Genomic DNA, 27,251 nt, shown 5'->3' with positions numbered 1-27,251 from the left:
GGGTGCGCAAAGTTAGCTACAACAGCTATTGGTACCCTTCTAAAGCTTTCTAAAAACAGAAATATCGCATTTACTTTTTATTATTTTAACTCTTTTAAATTTGCTTCAGTTATTTAAATAGCCAGCCTCGAAACTGTGTCCCAGCATTCCCATCTCAGCAACTCAGGGAAACATTGATTAATTCTCAAGCACTTCTCCCCAAAAGATGTCTGGGAATGTCATGAATTTTAAACTTCAATGTGGCAATCCAAGAAGCACACCACCATCAACAAAACGGACAAGTAGCAAACAAATGACGGACTAGCCACCCACATTAACACTATTCTCAAATACTTCAAACAAATTCAATGTCAGGTCATATTTCATAGCTGGCAAACTAAACGTGGCACAATTTAACAGATATTTTTCAGGGAAAGAAAGCGTACTTAGATAAAAAGTGAATAAGAGCCCTTGAACTTATGAGAGTTGCCATTCACACGTTGAACTACTTTTATAGTGTCAGTTCTCTCTGGAATTATTTTCTGTGAACTTGCTTTCTTATAAATACCTCAACTCTGAAACCAAAAACAAAATTTCCCATTGGCATGCAAGCATTCTTGTTTTCCAACGATTGATGGCAACATATGTTGGGCCTTCATATCCAAAAGATTCTGAAAATCCCAGCAGAAAAATTGCATAAATAATACCCTTGCGACTAGATGTTGCAGCTATTGACAGATAAACAAATTTACAACAATCCTTTCGCCTAGACTCCAACCCTGCAAGCAATGAGAAAATATAATAATCTTAATGCAATTCATATTATAAGTAAAAAAAGTACCCATTATATGTGTGTGCCTGTAGGTTTGTGCTTATGAGAGAGAAAATGTACTTCATACCAAAGTAGACAGATTTAACTATTATTCCCTGGGGCAGCTTCTAATGCTTTTTTCTCTTTCTGCTTCTCTCTTTTCTTCTTGTTTTTAAGAGCACTCTTACTCATCTCTCTGCAGAAGAAAATTGATTATAAATGTATAAGCTTACCATAACCTTCAAGCCTAGGTTTTCGTTAATATTCAGCAAGAATTACTTTTACACAACTAATGGTTTTTTCCTCTTCTAGAATCATTTTAAATAGAAAAGTTAAAACAAATGTACAAATTCCCATTGTATGGTTAAGTCACGTACTCGGAAGATTTCTCCTCGCCAAAGAGCTGTCATGCAAAAGCATTGCTTACTATTAGCAACAAGCAGTTATGTTTAGACCAAAACTGGTTACCAATTCCTCACAAATATCAATGGAATCAAGTCATAAAACATCCTACCTGAGCATTTATAGCAGCAGCATTCTTTGTGTGTGGTGGCCGATATGCTGCAGGTTTTGCTGGGGCTGCAGGTTTCACTGGAGCTGCAGCTTTACTTGAAGCTGCAGGTTTTCCAAGATTGGCAGACAAGTTTGGCTGTGGATTCGAAGTCTTGGATTCTGTGGCAAACCAAAAAAATGATACAGATATTGATAATTAAAAAATTGCCAAGTTTCACAAAGATTAGTTTTCTGCATAACTTTGTAAAAAGTGTGCAAGATTATACTGAATCTTCATTGTGCAGATATTACCTGCAATGCTTTTGTCAATTGTCAGACTTTCCTTCACTTGTTCAACTAACTCTGGAAGATCTCCATACAAACTAGCTTCTGCTGGTCTCCAATCTGCCTATATTAATGAACAAATAAATTCAGAACAACTAAAGACATAATTACATGATGGTAAATATGTTGTTTACATCAAAAAATCTACAGAAACATCCAAACCTGGTATAGTTTATCAAACATCTTCTTATAATATAGGGATCCATTATAAGAGAAAATTTTGATCCTGCAGTACACAGACAAGAATATTCAGCCTTACTTCCCTTGGTTTTCTCTACATACCAATGGCGGCAAACTAGACAATTGGAAGTTAATTATATATTCATGATGCATACCCATTATCTATCTGTAACCGTGGAGCTGTTGTCGCTGTCATAAAATATTTTCCATCAGGAGACCATTCACTAGTTACTGACCATTCAGCCCTTGTACTCCCCAGCAACTTTTTGGCAGAACAATCCCAAAAGGCCTACAATTTTTAAAAAGATTGACACATCACATAGAAAGCAAGTACGATTACGACAGTCTGAAGCTTGCAGTTCACTTTGCCCCAATTGCTCACAACTTTCTCAGAAACATTAGGTATAACAATACCTCTCATAATATTATCCTGGCCAGCAGATGGTGGCATGATGAGCATATAATATATTGGATTACAGAATATCATCTCCATAAGACAGTTATAATCTTCAAAAATAAATTTGTAAGAAGTTCCAAGGTCTATCTATGGCTGAAATTCCCTATGTATTTCCATGGTTTGTTTAGATAAGTAGCAGTTCAAACTCTTCAGAGTATAGTATAGGATACATATATACTTGAGGTACAATTTAATTTACTAGTTCTACAGCTAGAATTTAATGTGAAAGATTTCCATGAATTTACTAAGCTATTATTAAGCCAAAATCATCAATTGGTTAAAATGCACAAGGAAACCAAAAAGATGTACATTCAAACAACAGTAAAGTCATAATGCTGAATTCTATTTGAGCTAGAACTTTAGTAGCATATGCTAGAACTTTAACAGCACATGCTAGAACTTTAGCAGCATATAAAGTTTATCTTTCCACATTTTCTCCAAAGTGACTTTCAGACCTGCCTCCCAAGAGAACATCATTTTGGTGAGCAAGACAGAAGACTACAGATATTTGAACAGAATAGGAGGGACCAACCAAAATTTTAAGAATTCCAAACATGGTGTCTGGCTCTATGAATTGCCTAAATTAAATTTTCCAAGCTGCTAATCCATACTATTTTTAAAGACGCTTTTGGAATAAATTGCAGACAGCTTTTTACCAAAAGTATTTTTTCTGAACTTAACTACTCTTATGGATAAAATAAGAGTTGATTTATCAAGTTCAAGTGCATCTTGCAAGACACTGCAAACTGACAACCCTCCAAATAGGAAAACCTATAACTAATAAAGCTGGTGCCATAGAAACAGGAAGATGTGAACAAATATACATCAATGGGGACTGGAACATTCCAGAACAAAGCTTGTGCAGCCAAAAAACGACACTTCAAAATCAAATGTATAGATAGAAGACAAAAAATGGTCCCATGTTAATAGACACTAATCAATTCCAGGAACACAATTATAGCAAGATCAAAAGGAACGCACTTCAAAAACAAATGTATAGAAAGAAGACGAGAACTGGTCCCATGTTAATAGACACTAAACAATTCCAGGGACACAATTATAGCAAGATCAAAAGGAAAGCATTTCATACTAATGGTAGCCATATTAATGAACCCCTTTCATTCGCACTATGATTTTTCCTCGTAACCAAATGAAAAGGAAAGGCATATTTGTTATACCTTGTTTACTTTGAATTTCTAACGGTTTTTCTACATTAGTTTTACACATTGAATGTTCAATATAGCTGAAAGGTTTATTAGATAGATCCCTCAGTTACTCTATAATTTGTCCCCTGTGTAAACACTTGTGCTTCACATGGATTGTTGGCATAAGTGCAAAATCTTGCTAACCTTCCTTGCCAATCATGCAACATACCTTCGCACTGATAGAGTATTCCTTCTTGCTCAAAGTAGCACAAAGAAGGTATACAACCCACTTCTATTTTAAAATATAAATAACAGTGACAACATAAGGCCAAAATGTCAGTTCTTCTACCAGAGCTCTGAAACATGAGCATCCATTCAAGGTGCCAGTCCATCTCAACATCTCAATGTTACAAGGAAAAATCAATGTTGAGGCACCGAATGAATGGTTTCAACTTTCAAAAAATGGAGACTACATCTTTAATAAGTTAACAAATTTCAAAAAGATAATTTCACAACATTATATAGATCCAAATGAGTGTTCAGCTTTGTTGTCTAATGTTTTGAAACAAACACAGTAAGGGGTTTAAAAATCTCCTGTTTTAATGCCTCATTAATTGGGTACAGGTTACCAACATCTAGAAAAGACCAATTAACAAAAAATAAGAATGAAATTCTTCACCAAAAAAGTTCAAAAAGAAAAACGAGAAATTGGGAGTGGCAACAGAATATAAACTAGAAACAAATATTTAATATGCTTTTAGAGATGAATCATTAATGAGATTTATTCACACTTGGAAGCTACTGAAAACATCTTCTGGAACTGTCAATAATTGAAATAAAGAAGGTTCAATCTAATTATCTAGTGCCAAATTTAAATTTAAATTGATTAGCTTAGCACCCTGAATAGCAGATGCTCAAACAAAGCACTTTACTAACCAAAGAAATGAATTCAAATTAATTTCTCAAAAACACCGAAGTTGCAGATGTAAATAAGTACCAGAGCCTCGAAACAAATATTTTTCAAATCCCTAATTATGGAAGCATAGCCATGGCAGAGGCTTGAATCTATGCTAATAATTAAGAGTAACACACAGAATGTTGAAAAGAATTTTCTCTCCTACTCATTGCACAGCCATCGCAGAGACTCTCAAGTCTATGCCAATAAGCAAAAGAAGCATAAAGAATTATTAACCAAAGGTTGCAGAGTGATGAAGCTCCTTTGAATTAAAATCTGAAAATAATTTGGTGTCCTTCCACAAAAATGTCTCGTTCCAAGCCATTCTATCCTCCTATTCAATATCTTCCATTCTCTCTTATCTCTATCCATCCATCTATTTCTATCAGATATTGATAACCCCCAAGTGCAATATAGAATAAGGAATGTGAACCAATGGTTGCAGGCTACAGCCATGTCTCTTGAACATCCTCAAATAGTTTTGAAAGTCTCTTAAACTTACTCTTGCTTTCTTGGTCATTTCATTATTTTATGATATGAAATGCAAGAAATTAATCAAAAATTTATTTGTTCTTGGAGTTTTCTCCAGACTTTTGTCTTTGTCTTTCTTTCCCATCTTCTTCCTGTCTGAACAAATCTTCTTTCAACCAAACTTGGGTTGAATGAAACAAATTGTGGAAAACATTAAATATTAAAAAAATCGAAGAATGGTAACATACAATCCCGTCAAATAAAATCTTACAAAAAATATTAATCAGAAATGTAACAAATTTCACTTCCTTAATTACTTAGATATGAAGATGCCCCAAGGAACATAAAATATAGGGATATCCACTTGGGAAACAATACAATGAGATTATGACACATCTCGCATCCTTGTGCACTACTTTATCTTTTCCTATGTAAGTGTATGAGGATATGAGACATTACATTCTCATTGTGTCATTTGTGGTCTCCTCTATTTTATGTTCCCTGGGGCATCTTCATTTTCCACTATCAAAACATGGGGATAAAACAACTTCAAAATCTTTTGTAAAAGGCTGTGAGGAGGCACACAAGATCATGACAAGTGTCACGATCTCCTTGTTGTCACATTTTTACAATTCGCCCCATTGCACATGGGGACTCCACTTTTTGCTTAATAGCATAGTGTTTTAGCTTAGTCATCTAGTTTGGCAATAATTTTGGTATCTTGAACCTTTTGCTTGTGAGAAGATGCAGTGCCTTGATTGTCAAAAGGTGGTCAAGTCAAGGAGTTGTGTTTCATGTCCGGAGTCCATGGTAGAGCGACAGGACTGAGTTTTAGTGTTGAGGTAGTGAAAAGTGTAAAATGTTGTTGTCAAGTTAGGAAAGTTGTCAACAGTGTCAATATTGCAAGGTTGTCAAGGAATAAACTCAATGAAGTCATGATCATATAGAGCTTAAGTGGAGCAATCAATCAAGGAATGTGAAGTATTCCTAAAGGTGGATTTCAAGAAAAAGACAAGTGAGGATGTGTTGTGACCTTTTCACACATCGCCCCATTGCTAACGGGGACCCCCTCTTTTCCTGTTTTCTGCGTTGATAGGTTAGGGTTTTGGCAGCTTAGTGGGCAATTTTGTGTTTCCCGTGCCCGAGTCTCGGAGTTTTGATCATGCCTAGTGTCATTTAGGGTTTTGAAGTTATAGGATCAAGTGCGTGAAAAATGAGATTTTAATGATCCTAGTTTTTTCTAAGTGTTGACTTTTTGGAGCGTTGACATGTTTTTAAATGTCCTCGTCAGTGATTTTAAGTGCTAAGGCGTTTTCAGGCCTTTTGGAGTTGTTTTCTCGCTCCTAGGGAGTTATTCGAGTTGATTTTGCAATTTTTCCCGATAGATTTCCTTGTGTTACGCTCCAATTTTTGATGAATTTGCCTAGGTCCAGTTGAGTTTTATTGAGTTTCAAAGTTTCTAAGTGATTTCTGAGTGGAAAAATCATCATTTTCTGGATGAAAATCCATATTTTAAGGGTTAAAAGGTCAGAAATCCATACTAGAGGTGCTTTTCCCCTCATATTCCTGACTACCCATGGTTTTCCCCATTTCAAAATCCAAACTGGACATGGATTTCCCTTGAAATCCATACTTGCTTCATTTTTCCACCACTGTGAATCCATACTAGGGTCGTTTTTCCCCTGGAAGCATTAAATTTTGACGTGTCAAGATTTATCCTGACTACCCACATTTTTCCACCAGGGAGTATGGATAGGATTGCGGATGACATTTGTCTTGATTCCACACCTGGGTCGATTTTCCACCAGGTCTTTTGTGACGAGTTTTGAGGATTTTTGTGCAGACTCTCAATCCAGACTAAAGGCAATTTTCCACTGAGAGCATTTTTAATGATTTTGAGTCCGGATTTTCATCCAAACTGAGGTCGAGTTTCCACCAAGGGGTAGTTTGAGTGAATGAAGTGCATTTTGAGTCTGGATTTTCATCCAGACTAAGGTCGATTTTCCCCTAGCCCCATTTTGTGTGCATTTTGATGGATTTTGTTTGGAAATTTTGTCCATACTTAGATCGATTTTCCCTTATGGGGAATATTTTGACATTTTAAATGATTTTGATGGGATTTTTAAATCCCTACTTGGATTGATTTTCCTAAGTGGCTCAAATTTTGATTTAAATTGCAATATTTTAATAAAGTGAGACTTCTTTTAATTGTTTTTTAAAAAAGCAACAATTATTTAATAAACTTAAAAAACAATTAAATGATTTGCAATAAGCATTTAATGTTTTCAACCTTCTAGAAGCAAATCAGTTTCACCAAAGCAAGTATAAGAACAAGTGTTTTATTCCACATTGCTTGTGTGGTGAGATTTGATGATGAAAGTGAGTTCAAATAGAGAGAAGTCCAACATTATTTTATTGTTAAGTTTGCGAAGTGTCTCCATGCAATGACGATTTTCTCTCTTATTGGCGATTTTCGATGAAGTGTTTTGGTGGAGTGGTTGATTGAAGACTTCCATTTTTTCAGCTTGGCAATTCACTTGATTGCTGCCATTGAAGTTCCTTGACTCCATTGTTTTCAGATTTTCGATTTTTTGGGAGATAGCAATTTTTCCTAGTTTGGCAACTTTGATGATTTTAGAGGACTCTTACCTCTAAGTTGACGATTTTCCTTGGGGCTGCCATTTTTGCATGCTGTTATCAGACTGATTTGGCTGCCATTGAAGACCCTTCATGCCACGATTTTTGGTCAAAGTCCACCATTTTTAGGTGAAATTCATGATTTTGGTGAAGGGGCAATTTGTTGTGATGGGGTTTTGACTACAAACCTTGATGATTTTTCTTGATGCCACCATCCTCCCTTGCTGTTCTCAGACCATTGTTGGCAGATTGTATGCAGATTGAAGACATTTTCCAGATTTGAAGGTGACGCCATAGTTGGGAAAATACGATTTTTATTTGGCAAGTGTTTTGGGGGCATATTTTGATGGATTCCATACATGCTTGATACTCCCATTGCTCCTTACTTGCTGTCATTCCTCAGATCTGAACTTTGACGCCATTGTTGCAGCAGGGGTGACCTCCATTGTTGGCTGTCCATCTATTTTCAGATTTAAACTTTCATTGCCAGCCAACTCTAAACTTCGATTTACCTTTGGGAGAATTTTCAAGTCATTTTCAGTCAATCACTTGACCATTTGAGGGCTGTTACAGGTCTGCAACTTCGCAATGGCTGCTTGTCCTCAGAAAATTTAACTCTTACCAGCCATACTATTTTTCCCGGATCTGATTTGCTTTCATTGTCTAAGTTGTTTTCCATCAAATTTATGCACGTTGAGGTGATTGCAACTTATTTTCAAAGGCTAATTTGTACAGTTGCAAGTTGTCTTCAGACTTTGTTGACCTCCATTGTTGACTTCGGAAGGTGTCCTCAGACATAATTTTGTGTGAAAACATCATCTTTCACGCCTTTCCTTAGTCACTCTTGATCCGGTATACTCCTTTTCACTATAATTTGCACAAAATTTCTAAGTATAAGGAGGTGTTGATTTCATGAGGGTTTCATGCCCTAATCTTGTCACATTTCGAATTTAAATTGTTAAAATCTACCTAGAGTGTGGACTATTTTCCTGATTTCCATACCCTAATTAGCCTAAAATCATTAAGAAGTCGGGAATTTTATTAAGAATATTATATTTTTCGTAAGTTCTAACTTCAAGCTTCGTACAGGTGCGATGTCGAACTCCGGACTTAAGGAAAGAAGAGAACAAGAGAGGATTGTGGAGACTGGATTCTATCCAGAATCCAAGATGTCATCCAGATGGAAGGAGATTACGGATACGAACATGCATTTCCTGAGCCTAAACCTGATGCGACGGAATCAGATTCCTTCCCTAGCGTATGTAAACATTATGAAGAGTGGTATTTTTCAAGCCGTTGGATTCCCACAGTCCATACAGTGCAGTGAGCTTATGTTGGAGTGTGCAGGATGTTATGATCCTCGCTAGCGAATGATCAAGACTCCTAAGGGCGTCGTCATTGCCTACCTTGTTGAGGATGCGATTGCTGAAGTGTTTGAAATTCCACGTGGAGCAGACATGAAGAATGTAACTAAGGATGAATATGAAGATCGATACACGAAGAAGATGGATGCGTGTAAAAATGTGGTGAACAAGGAGTGGATGATTGAGCCTAGGCTTCATCATTCCAAAGCTCCCAAGACACTCATGTGCACAGACTTCAAAGAGGAATATAGTGACTTAGTATTCCTGCTTAACCGAGTGATGGGGGTGCCGCAGGGTGCAATATACGATGGATAGATGTTCTATTTCATCCAAGATTGTCTTAGAAATCAATCTAGAATCATAAGTGACAATCTGGACTTTTAGCTGAGGAATGTAGAGCGGTCTAAGTCATTCGCCATGACATCCTACTTGGTATCCCTACTTGCACGGTTTGTTACATACAAAGGATTGATATGTAGAGGTGAAGTCGAGAATGGGCAAGGACAATTCAGGAGTTATGAGTGCTATCCCTAGCTGAGCATGTATAGAATTGAAGATTATAAGAGAGTGAATGATGTATTCACAATGCACATCACGCGGATGCTGCAAGGCGGAATCCACATGAGGTTGTCCAAGGAGGCAACAAAGCTAATAGAGAAATAAGGATCGTGGTATATTCAATTTCCCACTTTCACGTACCTTAGGATTCATGGGTTTCAATCCGAACCCTACAGGCTTCCTAGGTATCCTTCCGATAGAATGATCTTGTTGGAAATGGTGAGACAACTTCTAGAGTTTGATTCCATTCAGAAAGAGAAGCATAGGACAGGCATGACATTCCCTATTTAAGTTGGGAAGACGTTGGAGGTTTGCCAGTCTACCTTAGCTGCCAGCACTACGAGTGAGGAGCTTGCATTCTATCGATTTGCAACCTTCAAGAAAAGAAAAAGATTTGATCCAGATAAGAAAGTTGGAAGGATCGGGGGAGAGAAGTTCATCCACAAGACAGACAGAGGATTATTGGGCCAACCTGGTGGACGAGTAGACAGTGAAGAGACGAATGTGGTCCAAAATGTCAGTAGATTTCATGAGGAAGTGTGGACTTTTCCTCATTCCTGATCAGGTGTTAAATGACAGAGATCATACGCATCCACGGTATGAAAATGAAATGAATAAGGCGATCTTATTGCCTAATAGGTCAGAATCAAATGAGATAGATTTAAAGATATTGATGAGAGAGGTCTGAGTTTCTCTCGTGCATGGGTGGATATTCAGATGAATAAGTTAGTCGATATGGGCGTTTCCTTCACTTATGAAAAGATGAAGCCAGAAGAATCTACTTCCAAAGATGATCAGAGGACTATCAGTGATGTCAAGATTCATGCAATTGAAGAGAGTCAAGCTCCCAAGAGAAGGAAAAACACACCAAGAAGAGTCAAGGCCAGAGGGAAGAAGATTGAGGAGGTCAAGAAGAAGAAGCAAAAGACCATCATTCCTTCAACCCCTCTCAATGTCTCATCAATTAAGGAAGTTGAAATAACAGAACAAAATAAGGAGACCCAGCAATGTTCCAACATAGTGATACTACCAGAGAATATTCAAGATTTACATGCCACAGCGACATCTGCTCCACTAAATGAGAATGATGATCAGTCAAGATCCCCTATTGTCCTTTTGGAGGTAAGTTTGGGAAATGAGATATATGATTTGACTAGGAGTAATCCTGATGATGATGATGATGTTATCTCGACATTGAGAGGACTTGACCGAGATATGTGTCTCGATGATGGTATGGAGATATCCGCTATTCCTGATTGGCTGATGAAAAGTAAGGAAAAGAGTAAGAAAATGATAGAGGTACAGTCTATTGATAACATTGATGACTACCTAGCTAGGAGCAATAACGAGAAAGAACCCCAGAGAGCTGAGATTTTGTCTCACAAAGCTAGAGATGAGACAGGAATGCGGATTGTGCAGGTGGTTGTTCCTATTGGAGGTGTGACGGCGAACACTGCTACTCCTATGGATTTCCAGATTACTTTAGTTGCCCTCGGCCGTACTACAAGAGAGCAAGAGTTTTAGGAGGTTGGCGATAACCTTAGGGCGATCAGTGCAAGGTTGGATAGAGAAATTGAAGAGAAGGAGAAGTACATAGAAGAGAATATCAAACTTAGAGAGTATATTGCGGGGATAAGGTGTGAGAATCCCACCCTTATTTCCCCTATTGCGGTTGATCATGGACTACATTCACACTATGAGGCAGCGAGATATACACTCTCAGAGGTGGAGAAGTGGATTGAAAGTGCAAGAAAACAGGCGGATTATTTCCTTGCTCAGTTTGTCTAGGCATATGATAGGACAACAGGGCTCATGTTTAGAATCCAGTATTTGGAGGGAGTTTGGGAAAAATTTTGGCCCATCCAGGAGAAAACTATTCCACGCCTTAGAGCTTTGAAGAAGATTCCCAAGTCCATGGTGATCAGCGAGAATATTGTGCACAGTGGAGACAGATACGATTTCCATGGCTGGTATTGTTCATTGGCCATGAAGAACTCAACTTATGGGAACACCCAGCTGAGTTGTACAAAGATGGAAGGATTGATTCAGGACATTCAGATGAAGATCCTTGCCTCAATTGAGGAGTTATTGGGTGTTGATGTTAGTGATGCTAGTGGTTTACACTTAGCCGAATTAAGAGACAAGATGATACTTATGTACTTTTGTCAGTTAGACTCTTTGAAGAAGAATTAGATGGATGATTTGGTCTCTTTGTTGATTCATGTTCATAGTTCGCAAAAGCTCATGCCAGATTGGGAGAACACTTTGGACGCTTGCTCGGATTCATTGGACGTGATTGTTTTGCAACAAGATACCTTACCTAGCATTTCCATGGAAGAGTTAGATTCTGTATTGGCTAGATTCTTGGAGTATGCTAGGAGAGGAAGAGAGAGATCAAGGGAGGAATCTTCTAGAAGATTCCCTATTTGATGACTAGGTATCTTTTTATTGGTCCATATGTTAGTGGCTCCATTTTTTATGTAAGCCCTAATTAGGGCAATTCTAGGGTTTTGTTGGCATGATCTTGGCCCTTGATTTAGTTTTAATCTCGGCCATCTATTTTGTAAGAGACTCTATATATACCTCCTTTTCTCTCATTTGTAAGGGAGAGTTTTTGTAGAATTGTCGGTATATGCTGCAGCTATTTGAATCTAAATCATTGTTCAATTGTTGGTGATTTTGCTCTTCAAATGTTGTCTTTGCATTTCATGGTTCTCGATTCCTCCAAGTTAGATTAGAATTTGTTTTCATGTTTATTAGATTGAGTGAAAGATTTGTTGAATATATTTGTGTGGAATCCTTAATCCATACCACTAGCCTCTTGTTGTCGGTAAGTGCGCCTTGTGTGGTCGACTAGAAATTTCAGTAAGCTTAACTTCAACTATTACGCATCCCTTGACAAGCATCAACTTGGATGGTGTCAACATTTGATGGTAATAGTCTAAAAATCCTTGAGTATACCTTAGATGATTGCACTAAGCTTGTGTCAATACCTGTTTGTGAGACTATGCCTAGTTTGATTCCACTAAATTTGTTCATCATTTCCTACATTCCTAGGCCTAGAATAGATTTCCTGAACCCTATTCCTTTTGACCATTTTTTAGTAAGAATTAAGTCTGGAACTACATTGCTAAATCCTAAGTTGTCAGCACACCTATTCTGCATATTTCATGATTGAAGAAGATAATCCGAACATTTGTGTAAGTCCCCAAGTGAACACAGCAATTCACATCGACCATTGAGTTACCCACTCGTCAAGACCTGACATTTAGAAACCTTGGAATCATTTTAGTTGATCTTACCCTTAGCATCTGAGGTGATTTTGTTCAAGAGAGGGTAAATTACTTTGGTATTTTATTCTGAAATGTTATGTGCATAAAACACACATTAACAGGATGAAAGATGAATGAAGGATATAAGTGAAGAATGGGTTAGTTTTCCTTGGATTTCCAGAAGGAAAATCAAAGGTAAAACCCTTACCAAAGATAAGAGATCACCTTCAATCAACCTAGCAACAACTTTTTCCCTTGGTGAAATTATCCATGACTTGGAGAGGAATGATCAAATTTGTCCATGACCTCAAGAAATCCAAGCCTTGGAGGTCTTGAAGGCTACATGGGATGAGAGCTGCATTAATCGAATTTATCCCTGGATCTTGAAAATTTGCAAACAAAGGGCTTTTAAATATGAAAATAAGTGAGAGCTGAAGAGATCAACCTTTTCCTTGACTTGAGATGAAGATTGACACTTTTCCATAAGTCCACAAAATCCACGACTCAAGCAAATCCAAGACCTTGGGATGACATCTCCAAGTTGTCCTTGACTGCAAGAAATCCACAACTTAGAGGTCTTGAGGGGTATGTTGGAGGAGAGTTGCAATGAACAAATCCGTCCTTGAACCTTTAAATTTCACAAATAAGGTGTTTTTAATGATCAAAGATAAGTGAAAGCTCAAATGATCAATGTTATCCATGACTTGAGGAGGGGTGAATGAATTTGTCCATGAGATCAAAAAATCCATGACCTCCTATTATCCACGCCCAAGTGAAATCCACAACCTTGGCAAATCCACGACTTTTGGGTGACAATGCATTCAACTTGTCCTTCACCTCTCAAAATCCACGAAATTAGCTGATCCTTGCAATTTCCATGACGTGACAAAATCCTTGCAATGCTTTTCATGTTCAATGCATAGGTGAAGGATGAAGAAAAGGCAACAAACTTGAAGAGGACCTCACAAGGTTTGCAAGTGGATAGAAAGGAAAGACTTCACTAAATTGAGCGAGGGGTCAAGTGATCCAAGAAGGTTGATTGGCGTAAAGAAGAACAATCTAACATTCATCAACATTGTAAGCAAAGAATGAGGATTCATCATCACAAAATCAACAATCCAAGGGATGAAGGAACTCAAGGACATACATCTCCAAGAGGGAAGATAGTGAGACATGAAGGCTGCAATTGCAAGGACTTCATAACCTCAACAATGCAATTACAATGTGGAAGATTCATCAAAAATGCTAGGAAGATTGACATCAAGTCTCAACAACATGAAGAACTCTACACGATGAAGAAAGTGCAATCACAACATCAAAGGTATAAGTATCAGGACAAGGACTTGGGCATTACCTCAAAGGTATAACAACCACATGGAGATATTTCTACAACCTCAAGGATTCAAGACATTTGAGGTGAATCAGGCAACACAGCAATGAAGATGAGGATACTTTCCCATACCTTGATTTTCCTTCGGAAATCCAAGGTTACAATTAGTACAACATGGAGGAGTTCAAGTCTAAGACAAGTGAGATAGGATGTGCAAGGGGCTGATATCACAACATGAAGAAAGACTTCATCACATGAGAGAAGGTCGAGGCAGTGTAAAAAACATAAGGAACACTTCAGCAAGGCAAGGAAGATCAATCACCAATGCAAGGAGAAGTTCAAGTACATCAAGCATAGACGTCACAAGGTCTATATCAAATGTAACCAAAAGGTGGAATTCCCAAGTACAAGAAGATGAAGAGTGAAGTGTGATCAAGGAATGAAGATAGTTTCAGAAGAGTTAATCAAAGTTCGAAGCTTGATCACTTAGATGATGCAATTTGGAAAAAAGTCCCATCTTCATCACATTGAGCAACCGGAAATGTCAAATATCAAGAGATATTGCTCAAGATGGAGGATTTCCTTGCGATGATTCACAAGATATACATTACTTGCCACCAACCAATCCATTAATTCCAAGTCAACGTGTCCAAGTTTGATATAACTGACTCATCAACAATCATGGATGTGGTGGCACAAACTTTGATGTACCTAGCCTCATTTCCTATTGGTACAAATTCAAAAGATGGACATGTGTCCCATGTATTATAACTATTTCATTGGTTAAGGAGTTTGTTGTAACAACCCTAATTAGGGTTTTCTCCTATAAGCCATTGATTTGGATTTGATCCTGGTCGTTCATTTGTAAAGAGAAGTCTATAAAAGGGCTTGCTCTCCTCATTTGTAAAGGTTGAGTTTAGCAATAGTTGATAGTCAATAATTAGTGAGTAGGAGATTACCAGTATTAGCAATTAGAGGATAGTAGGAGGAGAAGGAAGATATTGTTGCAAAGGCATGTAAATAAACATACTTTTCATTGAATTTATGGTGAATAGTGTTGTTTCTTCTACATATTGCATGGTTTCTTGTTATATCCTCAAATTAGATGAAGTTCATTAATTGTGGAGTAATGTATGGATGTTGATAATTCCTTGGTTCATACTATTTGTGCTTGGATGATTTCTAATTGCAGTTCATAGTTAGCCTAAACCTCAAATTGTGCTAAGTTCGATTGTGGAGATATGTTCAAGCTGCGCCATATTTGGGTATTTGAATGAATGTTCATGATATGAAAACCTTCTATCATCCTTAGAATATTACTGGTTTTGTGGAGTTGTTCCTAGCATGGCAAAGCAAAACTTGGTTTAAGGAATGTATTCATCCAAACATCATCCATTGTTGTCATTGACCTTAAGAATTAGATTAGTCTTCCTAAGCCCCTCCTCTTTTATCTTTTTTTCAATTAAGTCAGTTTAGGAGAAAGCATCATAATATTGCAATATCGGATGATCAAGTTCCAATCATATTGAAGGAATTCTAATTGTAGTTCAAGTATAAACGTAAGTCCCCTTGTGATTCCAACAATATCACATCAACCATTGAACCTATCCACACGTCAAGACCTGACATTTGGAAACCTTGGAATCACCTTGTTTGATCACGAAGTTTAGCATTTGAGGAGATCTTGTTTAGGAGAGGATAAGATACCTTGGTATTTTATTTTGTGTTCAAGGTGCATAAAAACACATCAACACTCCTGATTCATAACAGACACTGGTAGACAAAGAAATGATATGATGCCTAGGAAAATGAAAACAAAGATGCACTTTGGCACATTATCACTTAATCAAACTAAGAGAAATGAGGCAAAAGCAATCTTTTAAGCTTAAAAGAGAGAATTCCAGGAAGTATAGAATGAGATGGCAAGAAATGTCACCATCTCATAAACTCTAATAGGAATAAAAATTAAATACACACAAAAATTAACTTTGAAAAAAATAAGAATACACAGAAGTAAATACAATGAAGCCAAAAAACAGAAAAAGATTGCATTCTGAGCACAAATACAGAAACCAATCAAAGAAAGCATGCATCACCACCTCCTCATCTGATTCTGTCTCCTCACTGTCATCATCTCCAACTTCATGAATTTCTATCTCAGGCTTCTGGGTGGAACCTTGTTGTGATGATACTCTTGTAATATTTGAGGGCCCCTCCGTCTGATCTTGTGATCCTTCTCTAGGAGTCAACCCTATAGCCACCCTGGGACCCTTGCCATTAATTCAAAGTGTTAATTAAAAAGCTTAAAATCAGTGGCCCCAAATTTTGCAAGAAATTTATGTGTGTCGTTGACAACAACATGCTGGTGGATACCTTATACTGCAAAGAAAGAAAGAGAATTTTAACTTGCTGACACATTGTTCGAAATCACAGCAGAGATATGCGCAGCCATCTCACCATCTCAAATACTAGCCTGACATGTACATTAGATCCTGATTGTTGAAACAAAAGAAGGATCATTGTCTGTCACTACATACAAAGTCTTGAAGTACACTTACATTCTCTGTCCCTACATACAAACTGTAATGGAGTTCCCACCTAAAAACATGCCATCAAATTCAAGCACAAATTGTCTAGCAAACATATATTGGGCAACTTACCCACCCTATATAGAGAGGAGATACTCATATTGCAACATACTTGATTTTGGCAAACAACCAATGGTACATGTATTTGATGTGGCATCAAAATATTCATTAAAGACATGGGCACAATAGTTCCAGCAATTGAGAAAAGTTTGCCCGTCTCTGGGATGTCCCGAAAGCCTCCAGTTGCTTTGTCTTTAATCCCTTTATAAGACAACCAAGGAGCCCATTTCCATCTATAATTGATGAAAAAAATATTAACCTAAAGAGAGAGAAAGTAAGCCCCAGTCCAGTGTGTCGCCTTGAATCAATAAATATTAATCATTGACAGGGTGAATATTTTAGATAATTACATTACACAATGCATGCACTGATGACATTCTCCTACAAATCTTTATCAATGGAACAATTTTGAAGTGTTCTGATTTGTTGTCAAATTTGAGATTCACAAACTAGGTTCAAATTATTTAAATTATAAAATATATGTCTCTTTCCTAATCCTCTAATGCTATGGAGTAAGAGTAGTAATGCTGCATATTACATTTTCCAGTATTCACATAGTGTGATGGTTAAGTAGCAGTGATGTTGTTCTTGCCATCAAGGTTCAAACCCCGCTGGGTGTTATTGTTAAGTGTTCATATTGGGGATGAGGTTCCCCGTTTCTGATCACGCTCGGGATCAAAAGCATTTACCCCTTCAAAAAAAATTGCTGCATATGAGATTTATCAAGTAGCAACATATATGTAAAGAGATTATTAAAACAAATGGAATACTGGACCACAAAAGAATGCTGGGAAATTCCAAATCAAATTTCTTGAACTATGGTTCTAATTAATTCATTATCACATCATGCACCAATAAATAGGCAACCTAGTGAAAATTTCAATCTAAAAGCTACACAACCATATCAACTGCACTCCACAATCATGAGAACATTTTTGCAATAACCATTAAAAAACCAGCATCAGATGCTATTAAAATACACTTCAAAAGAATTTCAAAATATGAATTCCTTCTAAATGCTTACCATGTCACCAGGCAAATTACCGAAACCTGCTATACATAAAACTACACAAAAAGGAAAGAGTTAAGGAAAAAGACACTAATAACAATTTGGGAAATAAACAAGCATGATATAAGAAAACAGTTGCTTTGAAAAAAAAAAAAAATTTGTTAAAAACTGCTGAAATTGTTGCTAAATGCTCTTCTTAATGGGACTGTTTGAACTAAGTCAAAAGGGTTCCTCCCTCCCACAGCTCCTTCAAGTTGAATTTGATGCAGCATCCAGGGGCGATCCAGGTGTGTTGAGTGCTGGGTGAGTCATTCATTATTGCTTGGGATCTTTAATCAGAGCAGATTCTAAGAAATTGCTGGAGGGTACAAAAAAATGAAGCAGAGGCTCAAGCTTTGGTTTTAAGACTCCAAGTAGCTGTAAAGTGTGGAGATTTGAAGATTCGCATTGAAGGCAATTCCATAGTAATTTTGTAGTCAATTAAAAATAGAGGCTTGCCTAGTTTAAATTGGAGAATATTCTAAGAATAACTTGGCTGTTAATAGAATCATTCAAATCTTTCTCCTTTGGTCATTGCTTCAAAGAGATAAATACAATCACAGATTTCTTGGCCAGCCATAGTATTAAATCAAATTAAGAATTAATAATTGATAACATTATTCGATGGGACAGCCTTGTGGGGGAAATGGGAATTGGGATCCCAATGTTCTGAATTTTTAATGATTATATCTTTCTTCCAGCAAGACAAACTGTTAGATTAATTAGGACAATTATGATATTATCTAATTATTTATTAGGTCCCTCAATTACTTTTTCAATTAAGCCAAACTTAGGTGTTTTTTCTCATCTAGAGTTATGCTTTTCTATCTTTAGTTCAGCTTTAGTTGAGCTTTATTTAGCTCCTCTTTGCTTTTCTTTAGTTCTCCTAATTTTAGGATTAGAGCATCTCTTGCTTTCTATAAAACAAGCCTTCGTTCATTCATTGTAATCATCAATATTGTGTGCAATAATACAGAATTCTCAAGCTGTTATTGAGCATATTATCTTTGTTTGATCTCTTTTGTGTGACAAGTGTTTTGCTTACAAATGATTCTTGGTTCATGTGGTTGTATCATCACCTTCTACATGGTATTAGAGCATCAAATCTATCAAGTTCTTGTCCACATGCTTGAGAGATCCAACCTTGAGTGATTTTTCTATGCACATTGGGCTCAAATGGAGATCACCATTGTGTTCGCAACATCCAAAAACCCTAAGATTGACTATAGTTTTATCAAAATTTGTGCAGTTGAAGTTTTGGGTCAATTTGGCTGAGGGCACAAAATCGAGGCAAAATTCGGATGTCGCTGAAAAATATGGGCTCTTTGGAGCGAAACAGAGATCACTCTTAGAAGGTTCGAGAACCCTAAAATCACTTGGCAAATCACAAAAAACAGTGTAATTGATTTTTTCAAAAAAAAATTACTGGGCTTGGATTTCCATACCATTGAACGGATCAATATAGCATACAATTTGTATGCAATCCTAGTTCAAAAATTGACGGCCAATAAAAAACTCAGCACTAAAGTTTTTATTAAATAATTTTTGTCAAAAATTTGCTAAAAGAGAGTTCGACTTTTTTTTTAAAAAGGCGACTTAAAACTTCTTGCGCAGTTTGTACAACAAGTACAAGCTTGCACATGCATAGTGCTAATGTCAACCTGAACTAGAACCACATCAGCAACCACCTTGCCTGTATCAACATATTCTGACAAAATATTCTCTTTTCCAACATAATCTTGAAAGAATATTTCAGAGCATCTTTTTTTAGGTCATCGAACTTTTTTGCAGCCAAACAGAATATTCCAACAAATATTCTACTAACAGCAGCAGTACGGTTAGCTTGCATGCACCCTTCAAGCCCTAAATTTTGATTTTGACCTAGCCTTGGTTTTTTGGCCATAACTTTGTCATATAGGCTCAAAATCATATAAACAAGACATCGTCGGAAAGCTAGTTTTGGCATCAACCCAAATCTGTGGGTGGTTTTGTCAAATTCTGCTCCAATTTTCAGTACAACACCTCCAAAGTCAACCTTCAATTTTTCACTTATGGGGCCATAACTTGCACATCCAAACTCCATTTTTTGAAAACCAAATGTTGTCGGAAAGCTCTCAAAGTCCATCCTAATCTGTAGTCATTTTTTCCAGAATATTCACTAGGTACTCAATGATCTCATTTTTTGTCATTTCTTGATTTTGTGATTTCTCAGCTTATAAGTGCAAAAGGGTTCGTTTTTCTTGTTGTATGGGGGTAGAATCATCTTTCAAATTCCTATATTGACCTAACCCTAGCCTAATGGCAGATCATTCTATTGAGAAACTCACACCACGTAACTATCATAGCTGGAAGACCACAATGACCAAATTGCTTAGGTCTAGGGGTTTATGGTCTTGTTTAGATGAGACCCAGCCAATTTGACTTGTCACTTTGAGATCATTCAGCGTAGGGATAAGATGGACGAGGCTATGGGTTTGATTTGTTTGCATGTTTCAGACAGTCTCCAGTTCCATATTGATTCCTGCAAAAATCCTAGGGCTATATGGTTCAAATTTGAGGACATTTTTGGGGGTATTAATGGGTTTCGTGCACTTCAACTTGAGACAAATTTGACATCATTGGTACCTAATTCATTTCCTCCCATTGAGGACCTTCTAGAGAATTTCAAATCCATCAAATCACAGTTACAAGGTTGTGGTAAGGAGAAGACTAACAAAGAGTGCATCTTACTGATTCTGTCAAAACTTGAAGGCCAATTTCAATTGTTTGCTTCCTCTTCTTATTCTAGCATGGATGCTTTGGGCACTGCATTCACTATGCCCTTTATTTGAGGTGTTTTGTGAGTGCCTAACACGAGAGTAGGCCAAGCTATCATAACTTGATTCAGTTTCTAGTTCCAAATCTTAGGCCTTAGTTGATAAAACTCCTACATCTACAGGGAAACAAAAAAAGTAGCAAAAGAACAGAGGTACACAGTCTACTCAGCTAGCTTCAGAGCCACATGCACGTGATTCAGATTCTTCCACCTCTTCCAAGAGGTCTTCATCCAGGAAAGGCAAGCCTAAGTGTGCTTATTGCACCAAGTCGGGATGTGATGAGCATCATTGTTATGCAAAGCAGATTGATGAGCTGAAAGAACTTCTTTGAAAGAATCATATTCAGCCACCTTCATCTAACACATCCTCTTCCACCACTTCAAGACCTACACATTCCGAGTCCTCTTCTATGGCACATGGTGAAGACAAGATGAAAGGCCATGCTCTCTTTGTATCCACACATCAATCCTCCAAGTGGCTTCTTGATTCAAGAGCCTCACATCATAAGGCATCATCAGTGGGTATCTTCTCTTCTTTTGAGCATAGTCCTTTTCCACCAATTTTGATGGGTAATAACACTTACATGAGTGTTAATGGGACTGCTTCTATTGAGGTTGATGGTGGCACATTCAATAATGTTCTTTGTGTCCCTTCATTATCTTCTAACCTCCTTTCCATTTAAGATTACTCATAGTGGGACAAGCAATACAGTTGAGTTCACCCTTGATTCAATGCTCATCAGAGATCTTCACAGTAGAGAGATTATGGCAATTGGCAGTGTTGATCATGCATCATGGTTGTATGAGTTCTCTCATTTTGCTCCCATTGAGCATGCAATTCCATTGACTAGTCTTATCTCTCATGCATCGGGAGTGGATCAAGTATCTGAGGAGAGGAGAGGTCACTTGAACCTATGTGTGCTTCAGTCATCCACAATGATTCCTAAGACTTATGTTGATCCTCCACCTCCTACTTCTTTAGAGATCAGTTCAATTCACCAAGTTGATTGTTCCCTTCCAATTTCAACAAAATGGGATGAGTACTTGCCAAATATTGCAAATTTGTTTAATACATCACACACTCCAAACAATGGGGGGCATGATTGAGGATAATCCATTCCTCCCTGATGGCAGTTTGAGCATTCATGTCATTCTGTCTTTAGTGCCTTTAGAGGTTGTTTATCAAGTATCTTCATAGTTGTTTGGACTTGCTTCAGTCGATTTGGCATCTTTTGATTCAAATAGTTGAGGAGTCTTCCATGGCACGCATCATTAGACATTTCCTTCCATCTACATTCATGGAGTTGCTTCTGCCTTGGCCATTTGATTTGTTTCTTCCCAAGGGGAGGAACGTGGTTTGTAGCTCTTGGAGTTTCATCAACATTCTCTCTCAAGCCTTCATCTTCGACATTGGATTCATTTTGGGGGAGATAGATTGTCTCTTCTTTTCTCTCCTATGGGGGGGATCTTGATTGTACTTTTGTGATTGATTCAGTTCTTAGGGGGGCATCTTGAGTCCTTCATGCTTGTCACGTGTACTTTCTTTTTCATTTCTTTTTCTCTCTTTTGGAGAGGAGTTTTTCCCCATTGGGTTTTTCTCCTTTTCCCCGTTTGTGAGAGTTGCATTGTTTTGCTCTAGTTTGTACACGAGTAACTAATCAGGCCTTCATTGTCAAGACTCATACATGCATGCATTTTGAATTCATCTTTAGCTTTTTAGCTACTCCCTAAGTTAATCTTAAAGGGGGGTGTTGGAGTAATTAGGACAATTATCTAATTATTTATTAGGTCCTTAAATAACTTCTTCACTTAAGCTAAACTTAGGTATTTTTTTCATCTAGAGTTATGCTTTTCAAGCTTTAGTTGAGCTTTATTTAGCTCTTCTTTGCTTTTCTTTAGTTCTCCTAATTTGAGGATTAGAGCATCTCTTGCTTTCTATAAAGAAAGCCTTCATTCATTCATTGTAATCATCAATATTGTGTGTAAAATAATACAAAATTCTCAGGTTGTTATTGAGCATATTATCTTTGCTTGATCTTGTTTGTGTGACAGGTGTTTTGCTTGCAAATGATTCTTCGCTCATGTGGTTGTATCATCAACTTCTACACAAACCATCTAAATGATGGGAGATCTTTCAAGTTAATAATGGTTGGGGGTGTTAGTAAGATCACAATAGTGGCACATAGTGAGTTGGGCCATTTATACCCCAGATGTCTGCCATTAAAACATGTGGCAGTGGTTTCCTGTGGGATTTGGGTTTTGAGTTGTCAATGGAGCCCAAGTTCTTTTTGTATTCAGGAGAGAGAGATGGAATTTAGGGGGGCAGTCTCTGTACTAGTCTGGCAATCATCTTGGTGGTAGGAGGTCTTGGGCACAGATTTTTTGTGGGCAGATTGCCTTAGCAGAGTAAATTCTGAAATTGCATAAATGTTTATCTCAAGAAGCAGTGAAAGATTTCGCATAGTTCTTTGCGAGAAAATAATTTACAGGTCAATTAGAGGTAGCATTGGAATTTGCCACCTCTGATTCCAAGTTGATAGTTTTGAGGTCTTGTTTCTATGTCATGATTCAGAGTGTTGGAAGCCCCTTGCATTGAAAGGAACAGTGGAGCAGTTGCAAACGTTTGTAGTAGAAGGTGGTGGGGAGGGCTCTGTCCCTACATTTGATTTTTCAAGATTGCAGTGCACTTTTTGTTTGCATTATCTAAATTTAGATAATGCATGCACGTAAAGGGTACAAAGGGCTATAATGTTTCTGCCAAAGATGGTGAGCATGATTGAAGTTGGTAGAAATACTAGATAGTTAGGAAAGTTGCCAATAAAAGGAAAGTGTCCTAAGGAAGGATAAGCCAATTGAACTGTGATGAAGTTTTTATTCTGGTATTTAGCAGTCTCCTTTTGGTACTTTTTGGTTTTAAGCTCCTCAATTTAGGTTTAGCAGCCATATGGACTCTGGAGTTTCTGGTTTTCAAGCAAGACTCCTGTAGATTTTGTGTTCAGCAGTTCTATAAGGTTTTATAACCATTAAATGGCAGCATACACACTTGAACTGTACTTACTTTTTCAAAGTTAATTCAATGAGTGAAGGACCCTACTCCCTCGATATATGCATCAAAAAAGACAACATTATTGTCAATTACTTTAAAGTGATGAAATGATTTCAACCGCCTGCACAAGCAATGGATTATATTGTAAGAGCATTCTCAAGGATACGTCTTCCATGAGGATTCCATCTAAGTGTATTATAAGGACCCGTGCCAAAATCCAACAGAGGATTGCACTTCTTGTCAAATAATGTTGCGCTCGCCGGCATAACTGAAGTCTGTCAAGGAATGTATCAAGCATCAACAGTAATATATGGCTTAAATAGAACAAGAACATATGCACACCCACTAACTTTATTTCCTGTTTAACTGAAGATATGAAAAGAAGGATACATCCGTACACCACAGCAAATTCAGATCCCGAAGGAGACCACTGGACATCATGGACAGGTCCCTCCTTGCCTAAAGAGTCAAAGAATTTAACAATCAAAATACTAGTACATTGTATCAAATCTTCTTGTATTATGTATCCAATATATCCTCAAACCATCTACATAAAAAAATAAAATACTAAAATAAGAGGAGAAAGAATCTTGTTCAGAAGATGACACATACGAAGAGGCACCATCCCTTCATGACTCCCATCGGTTGTCAAGTAATGCAATCTGGATTCCCCATAGTAACTTTGGTTGCTTTTGTCAACATCAGAGTGTGCTAAAACCAAAAGTCCAGTTGATCCATGGTTCCAAATTAATTGTGCTGTAGAACATTTGAAAAAGCTCCGCCGAGCCACAGGCTGTGCCTGGTCAAGTTTCTCTCGTTCAAATATCCGAACACTAGCTGGTATTCCCTGGATCCATAAGAAAAGAACAAATTTTCAGAATTATTCTTAAAACAAAGCTACAATTATTCCAAAATTCAATGGAAGCTATGCTTAAATATTGAGGCCTTTGCCCACACTAACAGTGACACAAAAGACAAATATGAAATTTGTAATACCTCTGATGGCAATAGTTCTAGGATGTGAAGTGATATAACCACTCTCTTCCTAGTCTGAGACATAAGCTACTTAACATAGGCTAACAGAAAGGAATCAAGGATATCTTATTATTTCAGGAAACATTGCCCTTTCTTGGAGACATAAGCCACTTCACATGAGCTCCGGCTGACAGCAAGGAATCAAGAATTAAAGTGAGGCTTCATAACCTGTGTGAAATCATGAAACTTTTAATACAGTTCATCTTTTCTTGCTGAGTTCTCTTGTTTTTTGAATAGTGCTCAAATTTTCTTTTCGGTTATCATTTTCCTGACCCTTAGTCTTGTAAGTCATCAGTAACAGCAGATGCATCACAACCTTCTCGAGAGGAGCTGCAGCAATTTTTGCATCAGTATAGTAGGAGGAAAACAGTATGGTCATATTTTTCATATAAGCTTTTCAAAGGCTACTACTAATAATCTGAGGCATTTCCCGGGTTAGAATCTCTGATAGAAGATGTGAAATTCTCTTTGGCAACAGAATGAGAGGATTAGATAGTCCATTTCTGAGCTTATTCTGCATTATTGGAAATTTTCTTCTCCTGTTGAGATCATGATCATGTCTACCTTTCAGAAGCTAGCATTGAGGTGAATTTTCAAGATAGCCAATGTCTCATGAATTATAGATGCTTTGAAAAATCAGGTTCCTGGTTTAATCCAAAAGACCCCTCAATGGTGGTATCCAGCACAGCGAGTCCCTCATTTAATCCGGCAGGCTCAAAGATAGCAAGGGGTTGGCAAATTTTACATGTAGTTATAGCTTCTAAATGTATAAATTATAATCAAGCTGCTAAACTTCATTGAACAATATATATAGTTGGAATTCAAATAACAATAACATCCATGGCATTCAACATTGATCAGTGAAAGCTGAAATCCAAAATTGAGTGGAACACCTAATTATGACTATGAAATTGTCCATTTAAGTAATTAATAGCTCCTTAAATAGGGGTCCCCAAGGAGACTTGAAAGGTCAGAATCAAAAATCATTACACAGTTGTATCAAATAGATCATATTATGTTTACTTATAAAAATTTCCACCTACATTTAATTGTCGTATGATCAATGACCATGAAAATAAATGTTCTAAAATATTTCTTTCTTTTTTTAAATGATTTTACAAAATTGTTTCTCTGTTTTAAGACAACAATTGACAGGGGTATGTTAGGATGTCCCTGGTACATCTCAAATAGATGAGGCTTGCCTCAAGGATGTTTGGGCATCCCCATGTATCCCTCATAAAACAGGATGCATCCCAATGGTACTAAATAAGCCTGAAATGTCCTCTGATCGTGACTAAATATACAGAAAAAAGGATACAGGGTGGTGGCATGGGTGGGAAGGGGGGATGAACAAAACATCCAAGAGCACAAGAGAGACATCCCCATGAGACACTGCCCATAAACAATGCTTTTGGAACTGCCTTTTTTGAGATTGACTAGCAACAAAGTACAAAAGTTTAGAGATGCTTTCAAAGCAACTCTCCCAAAACTCAACAGTATTGTAAGAAATACCAGTAAATTGGGATTAAAACATTTTCTATGGCAATCTGATTAAATAACAGATGCAATACAAAAGAAACACCATCTAGCATCAACCCAATAAATAGAAAGTCCAGCACACTGAATATGCTACAAGATCAGACCTTTGATTCAGAAACATATGCAGCTAGATATGTTGGAGGAGATGTAGCAAGTTGCAACCCAGCTAATCCAGGAAGACGTAACTTATTTACAATTCCTCTGGCAAAGTTTTGTGTATCAAAAATATGTATCTCATTGGTTGCCATTCGACAGGCAATTGCATCATCTTCACTGAATTGGAAAGAAGGCCTGGAAGAGAGATACAATCTGTGAGCACATGAAAATAAAAAGGCTATGCATTTTTAGATCACATATTAGTTGAAACAAAAATCAACTGAGAAAAACAACTCCAACACAATTCAACCATTTTTATCATCAAACTCTTGCACGTGGTAATGTACCAAAGCAAACACCAATTTATCATAGTTTTCTTGGAATTAACTGAATGTCATTGAAAGTTCCAAAGCAGTTAATTCAGGAAAAAAAGTAAACCTCAAGAGCAGTACAGCATCCAGGCAAATAGTTCAAAGAAAATTGCAGGAAAAAAAGTAAACCTCGAGAGCAGTACAGCATCCAGGCAAATAATTCAAAGAAAATGAAATAAGGTAGAAACCATCTACCATTGAGGATGTTTCTTGCTGGAAACACATTTTATGAAATGGACCACGGTTGTTAAAATGATGAATTTAGCTTCCCGTTAAATGGTTAGCAGTCTCTAAGAATAATCAAAGCCAGGAAAAGTGGAAAGCCTCTTTATAAGGGGGGAAGCATCCTTTGATGAAGTTCCTTGTGGAATCCTGGTCTAGCAAGTGCTGGATACATGTTACAGGATGCCTCAGGTGCTTTTGTGATTGGTGGATCACAGAATTTAGATTTCAACTTCTTCTGGAAGTTTCCATAATATCACAATGGACGGAATCTCTTTAATTTTTGTCAATGATTTGAGGAAAGCGCACTACTCCAATTGGAAGCTTCATGCTATATTGGAAGAAATGTTGCTATAGTATTTTAGTGTAGGGTGTTGTTTATAAATCCAGGTTTAGTAAGTTGTGCAATTTTTGTAGAGGTTATTAAAGTGGCAG

The 27,251-nt window shown here is 37.2% G+C and overlaps 1 protein-coding gene across 1 annotated transcript in view; it reads right to left on the bottom strand.

Annotated features, from left to right (window-relative positions):
* Window positions 1-282: 282 nt before the first annotated feature.
* Window positions 283-27,251, bottom strand: part of LOC131072135 (uncharacterized) — a 71,492-nt gene continuing 44,523 nt past the window's right edge. Inside the window, exons 4-15 of the mRNA XM_058008202.2 lie at window positions 26,232-26,418; window positions 24,166-24,400; window positions 23,944-24,012; window positions 23,720-23,821; window positions 17,669-17,709; window positions 1,963-2,096; window positions 1,790-1,853; window positions 1,595-1,691; window positions 1,305-1,462; window positions 1,168-1,193; window positions 879-986; window positions 283-758 (exon numbers count right to left, since the gene is read on the bottom strand). Coding sequence (XP_057864185.1) covers window positions 893-986; window positions 1,168-1,193; window positions 1,305-1,462; window positions 1,595-1,691; window positions 1,790-1,853; window positions 1,963-2,096; window positions 17,669-17,709; window positions 23,720-23,821; window positions 23,944-24,012; window positions 24,166-24,400; window positions 26,232-26,418 — 1,207 coding nt within the window. The 3' untranslated portion in view covers window positions 283-758; window positions 879-892. The remainder of the gene's footprint in view (window positions 759-878; window positions 987-1,167; window positions 1,194-1,304; window positions 1,463-1,594; window positions 1,692-1,789; window positions 1,854-1,962; window positions 2,097-17,668; window positions 17,710-23,719; window positions 23,822-23,943; window positions 24,013-24,165; window positions 24,401-26,231; window positions 26,419-27,251) is intronic.

Source organism: Cryptomeria japonica, chromosome 6 (assembly GCF_030272615.1).
Source record: "Cryptomeria japonica chromosome 6, Sugi_1.0, whole genome shotgun sequence".
Lineage (NCBI taxonomy): Eukaryota > Viridiplantae > Streptophyta > Pinopsida > Cupressales > Cupressaceae > Cryptomeria > Cryptomeria japonica.
The sequence above is the reverse complement of the archived record's forward strand: the minus strand, read 5'-3'. Positions and strand labels throughout refer to the sequence as shown.